General features: G+C 35.9%; 1 protein-coding gene across 4 annotated transcripts; it reads right to left on the bottom strand.

Annotated features, from left to right (window-relative positions):
- Nucleotides 1-427: 427 nt before the first annotated feature.
- Nucleotides 428-4,317, bottom strand: LOC121967283 (receptor-like protein 4). 4 transcript variants are annotated; one of them, XR_006107692.1, is made up of 9 exons: nt 4,029-4,317; nt 2,681-3,736; nt 2,364-2,511; nt 1,945-2,016; nt 1,751-1,822; nt 1,288-1,359; nt 1,132-1,209; nt 820-987; nt 428-701 (listed from the first exon to the last, which is right to left on the bottom strand). XR_006107692.1 is itself a non-coding variant. In XM_042517399.1 (9 exons), exons 1-9 carry the CDS (start codon nt 4,108-4,110, stop codon nt 586-588), a joined length of 1,881 nt encoding a protein of 626 aa, XP_042373333.1. In that variant the 5' UTR covers nt 4,111-4,317; the 3' UTR covers nt 431-585. The 4 variants fall into 4 exon arrangements, 2 of the variants coding, with proteins under 2 accessions (XP_042373333.1, XP_042373332.1); XM_042517399.1 differs by having other exon boundaries at nt 431-701; nt 820-1,004; XM_042517398.1 differs by having other exon boundaries at nt 438-705; nt 820-1,004.
- Nucleotides 4,318-13,353: the final 9,036 nt, after the last annotated feature.

The raw sequence follows: 13,353 nt of genomic DNA, 5'->3' as shown, positions 1-13,353 counted from the left end.
TGAAATTGTGGAGAGCTTTCCGATCCTGTGATCGCTCTTCCGATAGCAAGTCCAATCGTCGCCGATTATAGATCTGCAAGAGATCGCTGTAAGTGTTTACCGTTTTAATTCGTTTTGATTCATGCATTTAGAATATCAACACATCGGGTGACTACTTGCTCTAGGTGGCTAGACACTCGGTAGCCTGGACTAATTGAATCTTGGTGGTACGTAACCACTTCTGTATATCCATAGACTACTCCTTTTTTTTCCCTTTCCATCCTTGATTCTCTTCTATTTATTTGACAATTAGGATGCGTTTACTAGGATGGAATATAGGAGACGAGTTGAAAAAGCAAAAGACTCACAAAACTATACATACATTTTCATGCCATTTCTCCTCCTCCCCTTTTCCCTCCAATCTTTCCATCCAAGTAAATCCATCCTAAAATTGTCTCTAACAGCTTTTATGTTTTCTTCTGATAAAACTTCTTGTGTATTAACTCTCTTAAGTCAAAAAGTTACAATCTAACCTTACTAATATAAAATAATTACTATAATTGCAATGCAAACATTTAAAGGGGTACATAAACTCAAGTTATAAGATCAAGTTGGATCCGCTCTCAGTGTGATTCTGAGCAGCTGATTCGTGTTTTCGATGATGCTTCGCCATTTGAACATCGCGCGTAAAATGTGTTCTTGCTTTGGCGTAGGGTGCTTCTCTTGCTTCAACAAAAGAACAAGAAAGAAGTCGAGTCACAATTAGTTCATGCAAAGTCTTCAATTTTTTATTTTTTTGCCTTTCTTTTTGATTTTTGAATATAGAAGATGTTCAAGTACCGGCGGCTATCATTTGGGCGCGAAGGATGTTCTCTCTTCGTTTCCACCAGACGAGAACGATAACAAGTGCTAGAAGGAATGCAAACAAAGCCCCAAATGCAATGCCAAGTTTAGCTCCAGGAGATAGATGAGGGCCACAAGCTGGCAATCCAGGAATTCCACAGAGACCTGCATTACCAGTAAAACTGATACATTTCATCTCAGTAAGCATTCTCATAGTGCACAGCGAAGATTTATCGATCAATCAATATCCATCCTGAACACTACAAACCCTCAGAAGTTCACATCATGAAGTCATAAGAGAGTTCTTACTTGAAGCTAGCCCGGTGCAGTGGAGCTCCTCCGAGGCTTGCAGGAACTCTTCCGGATAAAAGGTTTCCATTGAGATTTCTGCAAGAATGTGAAGCAAAAATTCAGAATCACTGAGCTACGTCGAATAAAAAATTCCTGGTTTGTAATCCTTCTTACAGAATCTGTAACAACGTTAGCTGGCCAAGGCTCTCTGGAATTGATCCATTCAATTGGTTGTAGGAGAGGTCTCTAACAATGGAGAAACATAGAGTTAAGAAATAATTCATCTCATTCGCAGAGTTGCAGTTAAGATTGTGAAAGACTGAATCTCATAGCTTCAGAATGGTAACCTTAAAACATGAACAAGAGAATCATTCTTAGCATTCCTGGTACTTACTACAGTTTTGAAAGTATGAACAGCTTAATCCTAAGAGAAGATGAATTCATTCTTAGCATTCCTGGTACTTACTACAGTTTTGAAAGTCTGAACAGCTTAATCCTAAGAGAAGCTGAATATTGAACTTTGTTTAGACAGATACCGAATGAATGAGTGAATGAGTGATGTTCAATGACTACAACCATTTACAGTAACTGCAGTGTATAAAGAAGTTTTCATGTCAAGGATGGTAGATTAACTTACAGTATTTGCAACCCAGTAATATTGCCAAGAGAGGATGGTATTGACCCAAATAGGGAGTTCTCGCTTAAGTTTCTGCAGAAAATAAGGAAAGAAACAAGTAAATTAACTATCAGCTTCTCGCTTAAATTGTTTTTTAGACGGAAAATGGAGACACTAAAACACACAAAAGACACAAATCTACTAGATACACTTACAAGTTCTGCAAATGTTGCAACGTAGCAATATCATCAGGCAAGGAACCTTTCAATCCTTGATTATCAAGACCTCTGCACATTAAAAAAAAGTACATATCGTTAGCATTCTCGATGTTGTTAAATGGCAAAACTCTTCAGATGTATGCAGAACAATGCTGAAGGTCTAATGTCAGTACTGAAGATTCAATTAGTAAGTAACTTTGTATGAACTTAAGTCAGTGTCATGAAGGTGCCAAGTGGTATAGTTCACTAAAATCCTCTTTTGCCTTGTTAATAGGTGGTCACTTGGAAATTCTAAAACAAAACGAAGAAGACAATACCACAAAACTAACCTCTAAATTAAACAATGTAAACTAAGCATTCAGTTTGTGTGAATATTAGAGACTAAAAGGGAGGAAAATAAAAGGTTGAGAAAGTACAATCCGTAGATGACCCAATTGTTACTAGCGCTGTCGAATTGGCATTCAACTACACTCCATGGATGTTCTTGAGGAACACATGGATCACCGTGCCAGCCAAAACGTCTTGGAAGCCCCAAAGAGCTCTTCAAAATTTGCAAAGCATTCACTGCAAGAAAGGGTTTCAAGGATAGTTAAACTGTGAAAAACATGAGCTATATATGCCATAACCACTGATTCACTTAGCATGCAGGACCATGAATTCTGAACAAATGTGAGCAACAAGAACCAATAGTACACAAAAGATGCAATTTCTTATTTTACAAAATGAGATTTACCTTCCTCAGCTGAAGTTTTAAACTCTGCCAAAATAACCTCAAGAACCTCAATTGCACTTATGATTGCATGACTTCCATCCGCACAGCGTAGCTCAACTGTGAGTGTCCTTCCACTCATCTGGACAGTTTTATTCAGCACAAGGGCTACATGACTTCCCCCTGCCATACTAATAATGTCAACACTTTCAAAAGCAACATCACCATTTATCACTATGTCGAAAACTCTTTGCTGTTCTTTAGTTATTCCCGGATCAATCTCACAAAAGTGAAGCCACAATGAGTAGTTATTATTTGGATCAAGGTCCATTTGGAATGATAAATCAGGCTGTAGATCATCCCCTACAATGGCAGATTGATATAGCATCTCTGAGTAGTAGTTTGGCGAAACTGATGCGCGAGTGATATTATGTTCGGTCGAGATTGAGTGACTAGAATCTGCAAATGATGAAACTCCTAACCAGAATCTATCACCACCCCAATGGTTGCCCCCGTAATCTTCGTCATATGCCGACTTCCCAGTACCACATGTCAATCTTCTTGCTGTTCTAAGAACTGTCCCCTTACTCCATATCGGACCGATACCATAAGCATCGTCATCTACTTGAAGGATCTCAATTGTGAGAATGGATGGATCACCATGGCCAGTGCTATGAAAACAGGTAGTCAAAGATGTGTTGTTAGCAAATACCAAAGCATCCACAAATGACTGCTCATCAGTGGTGCTCCAACCAGACTGCAAAGAGTAGATTTGGGTCCCTTCTATGGATACATCGAAAATGGGTTCACTGTCATAGTTTGAATCGTTGATGAGCGCAAAAAACAATCTCACTTGGTAATGACCTCTAGTGATGTTACCAATGGTGTAGCAGTTCTCAGGGCCATCCGACAGAGGAAAATACCGAAGAGTGGTCAGATGAGGTTCGATATAACTAGGAATCTTGGCGTTCGCCGATTTTCCACCAGTATAACCAAAGTCTCTGTGCCATAAGGTACTTGTAGGACTAGTAGTAACATCCTGTTGAGATCCACAGCTTATGCGCATTGAGTATGGTTCTCCTATTCAAGAGCAAACAAGTCAATGGAAACCCCAACAACACGTCTCTTAACAATAGTTTCTGGAAAATGAACTGAAATTTTTAACATAATTTCATTGTAGATCCATAACCATTTTTGAATTGCTGAAAGAAAAGAACAAATGTGATTCATTACGATTCCAAATCTTCTGCTTCTTCCACACAGATCAAGGCCAATAAATTATCGCAAAGAAGAGAGGGGAAGAAAAGAACAAACCATGGCAAAAAAAACCAGAACGAAGAGAAGAAAGGAAAATTAGTTTATAAGCTCTAACCATTTTGAGCAGCTGCAGTCCCAATAGCAGATAAAATGGTGGAGAGAAGGAAACACCGGTAAACAAGAGACCTAGGAGGCATTATTGATGTTTGCAACTCCTGTTTTTTTTCTTTGCATCAACCCTTCAAGAACTTAATCTCTGTCAAAAGAAGAATGGAAGATTGTTGAAGGCATTGAGAGGGGGAGGAGAGTGCTTGCAGTGATTGTTGGAGCACGCGTAGATTTTTCTTCTATTCTCTGCAGTGGAAGTGGGGATGGAAAGGAAGAAGGATGAAAAGGCAGGAGTTGTGATCATGTTGACTTTTTTGAAAACTTAAATTTTGTGGAATCGTAGTTTATTCATCTTGGATTGATTAAAGTTAGTCAATTAGTGGTGCGATTTTTGATGATCGTGTGTTGTCTGGCATGGAGTTGGCAAGCAGAGTTGACTTGGGTAAACAGCGGCTTGATTACCGGCAGTCATGCCGGCCGGCACTACACGTCCAAAAGGTCGAGTGGACGTTTTTGCAGATTTTTTTTTTTTCAGAATATAATGCGATTTCGCGTGGACGTTGGATTTGGAGTGGGGTAATCATTGCCGCACGATCACGCTTTGCAGGCTTATTTAGTTTTGGACAGGATTCAATTAACTGTAAATTAGAGAAAAATATCAGATGATAATTTTAAATTTTATATGTAATCCTCAATCATTTAAAAAAAATAAAATTTTATTTCCACTCTATAAGATTTTATTTGTTTCAATTTCTTTATATAAATATTATTATATATTTGCTCATCAAATTTTTTAGGTACAAAAGTAAAAAAAAAAAGAGTATAATTTCTCTTAAAGTCAGTACTTTATACTAGAATCGAGAATACTTTCTATCAAAATCACCTCTCATATTTTTTAGGTACAAAAGTCTAAAAATGAATATAATTTCTGTTAAATTCAGCACTTTACACTATAATCGAGTATATTTTTTATTAAATTGAGTATGACTTTTTTCCTTCTTAATATAATTTTTCTTAAATTCAACACCATTTAAAGAAAATCTAGTATATTTTTCATTCAATTGAGTATCATTTAAAGAAAATCTAGTATATTTTCTATCCAATTGAGGTGGAAAAAGAATCGTGCTCAATTTAATAGAAAATATACTAAAATGAGTATAATTCTCTTAAAATCAACACTTTATACTAGAATTGAATATATTTTCTATTAAAATTTTTATCATATTTTGTAGGTACAAATAGTCTAAAAACGAATAAAATTCCTGTTGAATTTAGCACTTTAAACTAGAATCGAGTATATTTTCTATTAAATTGAGCACGATTTTTTTCCTACTTAATATAATTCTTCTTAAATTTAGCACCATTTAAAATAAATCTAATATATTTTTCATCCCATTTAGTATCATTTAAAGAAAATCTAGTATATTTATTATCCAATTGAATTGGAAAAAGAATCGTACTCAATTTGATAGAAAATATATTAGTTCTAATTGAGGTGGAAAAAGAATCATACTTAATTTGATAAAAAATATATTATATTTATTTATAGATTTTTTATATTTAAAAATATAAATAATTAATATATTTAATTAGGGAGCACATATATATATATATATATATATATATATTTATATATTTTGTCAATACGTACCGCATGTAAAATTTTATTTACTAATTAGGAACTGCAGGTAAATTTTCAACGATGTCACTGAATTGACATCAGCAGATTAATTTAAGATGAGAAATGATAGTTTTAAACTAACTAAATATAAATGACTCCTTGGCCCTAGACTTTTTCAATCCAGACATAAAAAATTTTAATTTAAATTCACTATTTATCATAATAATTAAATTATCTAAAATTTAATTTTATATTTATCATAATAATAATAATTTTTTTTAAGCAAACATGTTTTCACAATTTTTTTAAATGTGATTCCGTTGTACGAAGAATGGGCAAATTAAAGCAACCGTGTCTGCATCGTCCCTGCTCCAACTCACCTTCCTCGGCCGCCGCCATCGCCGGAGCCGCTTTCAATCCATCCTCCTCCTTCTTGAGTCCTCGGAACATTCGTCCCAAGCCCTTCCTCCGATTCCGTCCACAGAAGCTAGGAGACGGCGGCCCAATCACCTCGAGATTAGGTCGTGATGATATCCTTCCACAATCTGCCTCCTTCGAGGCTCGAGGCCCCTGCGAACCTTTTGGTTCTCTCCTCCTCCAGAGAAACCTCTGTAAGTTCAGGTAGTTCCTCTTCCTCTTTCGAGTGCTAAATTGGAAAGGGTTGTTATAGGAATGTAGTCATAGATTGATAAACGGAAGCAAAGTGCAATTTTGATTCATCATCCTCTTTCAACTTCTGAGGAATTCGCTATAAATTTATATTCTCTGTTGTTTCCTGATGCTCATCCAAGCAATTAGCTACAAATTATGCTTTTCATGCTCGATCTCCTCGTCGATAATGTTGGCCTTGATATCATTCCTGATTGTAATACTGACAAAACAGTCCGAGAAAGCTACGTACTCATCTTCTCACTTACGTTTACGGAAAATCCAAATGCATACAAGACGAAACTCTACCTCATTCAGTCACACTTGAGATGACTCTTTGAGTCTCGAGGCTTGATTTAAGAAGAGTCATTTGATGACTTTTGCCTTAGATTTAACTTGAGAACGAAATTTGAAAGAAGATCGAGTGATGCCATGTTTAATTACTACTTAATTCAGGAAATAATTGTTGCATCCCATCTCATTTAGTCATTCTCCTCCTTAGATCAAAGAATCTTTCGTGAGATGGATGAATCTCACATTTGAGAAATGTTCAATATTTTAATATTAGTCTGCGCTAATACTTCGCACTGGTGTAGCTAGGATCGTGAACAAAGAAAAACTAAACAGAGTAAATAAACACGATGAGGTATTAGAAATATGAATTCTTTTACCAACTGATCATAAACAATTCTATTAAAATATTTCCCATGAGTTTCCACTTGCAGCCATTTATTGATATAAAGCTTGTTAACATGTGTGTGCATCATATATATATATATATATATATATATATATATATATATATATATGAATTGTGCTGGCCTATGTTAAGGAAAAATTACATTGCGTGATGAGTATAATTTACATGCTGATTCACCTCCTGGATTGTAACTTGTGTGCATTAGTCCCTAGCAATCCTTAAATAAACTTGGACACTGAAAAAGTTTGATTTTGACACATTCATTTGATATATTGACCAACTTAACCTTTATGAGTATAAATCCTCCCATTGAAGGTTTTTGTAATCAATACTACTGAACTGTGTTCAAACATTCCAAGAACATGCTCCTCCACCTCTCTGCATGATGACTCAACATAATTAGTCAAGCTAATATGACAATCTCAGTTAAGATGAGATAGTGATGAAAATTAGGGTATTCATAGCTGAACGAACCATTTTCCTAGATAAGACTCTTAGCATAAATCCAGGTGATCTTAGAGTCAGTCGGATTTATGGGGCTTAGCTTCTACTTCTTATTGATAAAGCTCCTAATATAAATCCGAGCGGCCCTAGAGCCAGTTGGACCTATGGGGCTTAGCTCCCCACTCCTCATGGACAAGGCTCCAAATATAAACCCGGGTGGTCCTAGAGTCGGGCGGACCTACGAGGCTCAGCTCCCCATTTTTGATGGACAAGACTCCAAGCATAAACCTAGGCAGCCCTAGAGTCGGCCGGACCACGGGGCTCAACTCCTCACTTCTCATGGGCAAGGCTTCCAGTATAAATCCGGGCGGCCCTAGAGCTGGCCAGACCTACGGGGCTTATCTCTCCACTTCTTATGGGCAAGACTCCCAGTATAAACTCGAGTGGTCCTAGAGCCGGTCAGACTCCCTCGAGGAGATAGTGTTGTCAGAGAATCGTAATCACCTGTCAGATAATAACGGCTATTCGTCAAAGAATATTCTATTACTCTGACATATATACACACACAATGGAGCCTTCCTCTATCCAGAGAAAAGCTGTTGTACATCCTCCATCACCCGACATATTCTGACACCAGACAGTCTTTGACGTCTCATTATTGCGGAGGTTATGAGAGGCAGTATAAAAAGGGAATCCTTTTCGTTGGTCAAGTACACACACTAATATTAGCACACACATACACATTTACTGTTTTACTGTTCATCTTTTTCTCCATTTTTGCTTGGCTACTATTCTGACTTGAGCGTCAGAGTGCATGCACAAGGGACCCTGATAAGATCTTACCGTCGTGATATGATATAAAAAAAATCAAATACCAAATCTATCTATGCTAGTATAGTGTAGAGTCAACTCGAGTCATCTCCCAACGAATACAACGATGGAGTGATAACTATAGGATTCTATGTTATTTATGTTTTTGGATTTTTGATATGGAAATGGGGGGTTTGGATTTTGATTCTAAATTTAAAAAATAAGATAGTAAAACAAGTATAAAATTTACTCTAATGAAATAGACAACATCCGATCTACCCATTAATAGAGATCTCACAACATATTATCACTCTATGCTACGATTTCACCATCAATGGAATTAAACTACGGAATGAAATTATGAACACTAAAAGGAATTGTAAACAAATAGAAATATGATCTTAAGCAATATAATGCAAGTAAAAGAGTTTATCAAACTATGAAACTGAACTAATTGACTCTTAAGAAATGACTAAACTACTTAATGAAAATTCAATTACAACTAAACAAACAAAAATGCTAAGTCTATTAAATTTAACTCAGCAACTAGCAAATGAAATTTGTTCTACAATTGAAATACAGGAACTAAACAATAAATGCAGGAAATGAAATGAACTAATCTCTTAATCGCAATTAACTTTACAAGAAAACCCTCTTGCTATCACACAAGAGGCCGAAGATGAAACTGTTGGACCCTTTGATGGTCAGCAAGAGGGGGGTTAATTACCCTGCAAATACAAAGACACCTTTCTTGTACTTTACAGCATAATTAAAACTAACACTTGCATAAAAGGAGTTAACAAACTAATTAAGAAAAAGAGGCACAGAATTTACTTGGTTTGTAATCAGGAGATTGCTAATCCAAGATCTTGAAAAGCACACTAAGATTCTCTTCTAGGCGGAGTAGCCTCTTACAACGTTGAAGCACACAATTACAAAGCTAGACAAAAGAAATTGATTACAAGTATTCTGTCTAAACTTTTAAGACCAGGGCCGTATTTATAGCCCTGATCGGGGTGCTTGGAAGGGGTCCAAGCGTTTGGAAGGGGATAAAATTTTATCCCCGTCTCAACAGGATGTGCCACGTCGCGTTCCGGATAATTTATGGTTCTGGGCGTCCGGAAGGGTTCCTGACGCCCAGACCAGAAAGTCAACTTCTAGTTGACTTTTTGGTTCGGGTCTTCCACTCTGGTCCTGCTCGCATTGGTCCGGATCTTCCACTCCGGCTCTGTTTGCTTGGGTGATCTCGACCATCCAGACTAGGGCTCTAATAAGCTTCCGCTCCGGCTTCTTGTCCCTCAGAAATGTCGCGCGCCTCCTTCTTGTCCGCCCGCGTACTCTTTCGCAGTACCTCGTACCTCGGACGCATCTAGCCCGTCGGCTCTCTCCCATGTCGTCATTCTCGATAGCTGTTTTTTTCGCTCGATTTCCTGCACACTTAGGCGCAGGGGTTAAATACCAACAGGACCTAACCTGACTTGGTTGATCACATCAAAACTACCACGGGGTACTTACAATCTCCCCCTTTTTGATGTGAGAAAACCCAAATTAAATTAGGATAATCCACAAACAAATAATAGTTATAATTTTTACAAGTCAGAATTTGCAAGTAATGTGAAAAAAAATTTGTAAGTACAAAACTTAAGAATTTGTACTACTCTCCCCCTATACTTATTCTTCACTACTCCTCCTTTTGATCACATTAAAAATGAGATTACTTTTAAAATGACTTTGGAAAAGTTAAATTAAAAGTCTAAGGAAAAACCAAAATAAAAAAAAAAACTCCTTAAAAAATTAACAAGGGTTGAACAAAAAAAAACTTCTTTAATTTTAGGCAAAATTTAAAAAAAAAAATTGCATTTTGATAATTTTTAAAAAAATTTCCAACGGTCAAAAAAATTTTCAAAAATTGATCGTTAACATTATAAGAATTCACAGAAAAATAAGATTTGCAAAAACATTTTTACTATAAGATATAATTTTTAAAAAAAATTCAAAGGTAAAAAAAAATTCTAAAATTTTCTTACTGATAGGTGTTGAACTCCTCTTTTTCATAAGAATTTTGGATTGAATTAATTTCAAAAAATTGACAACTCTAAGTAAGAAAATTAAGTCAAGTAAAATCTGCAAGAAGAATTTAATTTAAGCATGAATTATGATATTTCAATTTAAAATTGACTTTAGAACTTAATATAGGTTCCTACCTATTGGATTAATCAAAAATTTATTAGGGATATATTTTCTATCAACTTCTGCAATCTGGCCCTTATGATAATTAAAATACCAGTTAACTTTCAATGATGTTTGTAATTTCTTTCTCGAAAATGCGAAAAATTTGAACATAAATTTTTCTTTTCTATTTTATCTTTAAATTTTACATTTTCATCTATTAATTTCTGAAATTCTTCTTTTAAGCATACATATTCTTTCTTTATTTTTACATACTTTGTTCTCTTTTTATATAATGATTTACTTAGCATTTGTACAATTTTAAATAATTACTTAATTTGGAGGAAGTTTACTTACCTAACTTACCATATATTCATCGGTAGACGCTCCCCCTACATTGTTGCTTTCTTCTGTAGTATCTCCCCCTTCATCGATGCTCATTTTTGAGGTATTTTCTTTATCTTCTTGTAGATATTCGGCTATGAGTGCTGTTTCGGTAGATTCCCCAATCTCGGATTTTTCCGTCGACAACTCAGTGTCCATCGAAGAGTTGGATTCGACTTCTTTTGATTTTTCGTAGAGCTCCAAGAACTTTTTCCAAAGTTCTTTTGTGCATTGATAGTTAGCAATTTTGTTGAGTTCTTGAGCAAGAAGAACACTCAGTAGGTGGAATTCAGCCTTACCATTTGCTATGAATTTGTCGCGTTGCATCTTAGTCCAAAGATGCTCCTCGAGTTCTTTTCCATCTTTTCTTTTGGGGACATCAAAACCAAATTTCATATAAAGCATTATATCAAAATCAGTTCAAAAAAATACCTTCATTTTTCGTTTCTAGAATGAGAACTCCCCCTCAAATGTTGATAGGTAGATACTCGGTCTGGCTATTGATTTTGCTTCAGTTGGCGGTTAGTCCTTCTGAAGTGAACCTTGCTCTGATTCCACTTGTTGGACCCTTTGGCAGTTGATAAGAGGGGGGGAGGTTAATTGCCATGCAAATACAAAGATACCATTCTCGTACTTTACAGCGTAATTAAAACTAACACTTACATAAAAGGAATTAAGAAACTAATTAAGAAAGAGAGGTACCGAATTTACCTAGTTTGCAATCAAGGAGAAAATTATGTTTTTGGTCCTATAACTTGCACCTTTTCCAATTTTAGTCCTATTATGAGTTAATTTATGTTCTTAGTCCTGCAACTTGTAATATTTTTCAATTTCAGTCCTTTTTCCTCTAAAATTGAAATTTTCAACGGAAAATATCCAGTTGGTGGTTGGAATATAAAAAGCACATGGGTCATAAAAAATCAAAAATCCCTAAATTCAATTTACAACTCAGCATTTTCCGTTGAAAAATTTCAATTTTGGAGGAAAAAAGACTGAAATTGGAAAATATTACAAGTTACAGGACTAGGAACGTAAATTGACTCATAACAGGATTAAAATTGAAAAAAGTGCAAGTTATAGGACCGAAAATGTAATTTGGATTGCTAATCCAAGACCTTGAAAAACACACTAAGATTCTCCTCTGGGCGGAGTAGCCTCTTACAACGTTGAAGCACACATTACAGAGCTAGACAAAAGAAATTGATTACAAGTGTTCTGTCTAGGTTTCATAGCTCAGGGCTATATTTATAGCCCTAGTCGAGGAGCTGGAAGGGGTTCAAGTGTCTGGAAAGGGATAAATTTTTATTCCCATCGCAACGGGAAGCGCCACATCGTGTTCGGGATAATTTTTGGTTCTGGGTGCCCGGAGTCCAAGTGCTCGGACCAAGTCGGGGCGCCTGGACTAGAAAGTCAATTTCTAGCTAATTGAAGGTGATCCAGAAGCTGCCTTCAGCCTCCACTCCAATGTTGTAGCTTGAGAAGAAGGAAGGAAGAAGAGATCGGGGGATAAGATGAAGAAAACGTGGATGAATAGAAACCCGTGCCACTGTTCATCCATATATAATTGGGGTTTTATATTGTGGCTTGAACAGAGATTTGAGTGGGGTTTAGGTTTTTGGAGCAAGTGAGGTTTTAGGGATTTGGTGTAGGAGGGTTGACTTGGGTTAAGATCAAGGTAATGGTGTGGGATAAAATTGAACCAAGTAGGGGTTTAAGCTCCTTAATTTAGTTGGATGAACCAAGATTCCCCTTGTGATTCCATCTTCTCTTAAACCATGTAACAATTTGAACCAACTTCCTTGTTCTACAAGGTCAAATTCAAATATGTATCAGATAATGTCATAAATCAAGGAAGAAAATACAATGATGTTAAAAATAATCTTCAACTCATAAACATAGTTTAAGATGTACTTTAAGTATGCAAATGGATACAAAATACCAAATCACCACCCAAAATAAAGTATCAAACAATAGCTTATCAAATTCCTCACACTTATTCTTACACGTCTCGTGCAAGTGAACAAAACTAAGGAAACAACAAAGGTTGTACCACCTAGCAATTCTCAATCATGTTTAGAAGATAGTAAAAGAAAGTTACTTAGGATTGTCAAGTTTCAACAATTCAAGCATTCATGGTTTCAATTCTTACCTTGGTTAGACATAATGACTTCAAACCATCATGAATAAACTGAAAATGATATCAATAAATTAATCCTCACAAGGAAATTTTTGGTGGCTCTCAATCTTAATCTCAAATTCATGTAATGATGGAGCAACTCAAGCTACTCATGTTCATGTACTACCATATGCTTGCTTATCTTCTACTCTTCACCGCTATCCTGAGCCTTTGAATACATAATTATGAAGGTTGATGACTAAGAAATAATGGATCAAATGAAATCAAATTATAAGTGTTAAGGCAAGAAAAGAAGTCAATATGATTCAAATGAAAGTGAAAGACATGAATACAATGAATGCTATATAGATGGATGCCCTGCTATACTTCATTCTTTTCTTTACTTCCTAAACTTACTTCCCAATGTACTAATTAGTTCT

This window comes from Zingiber officinale, chromosome 3B (assembly GCF_018446385.1).
Source record: "Zingiber officinale cultivar Zhangliang chromosome 3B, Zo_v1.1, whole genome shotgun sequence".
Taxonomy (NCBI): Eukaryota; Viridiplantae; Streptophyta; class Magnoliopsida; order Zingiberales; family Zingiberaceae; genus Zingiber; species Zingiber officinale.
The sequence above is the reverse complement of the archived record's forward strand: the minus strand, read 5'-3'. Positions and strand labels throughout refer to the sequence as shown.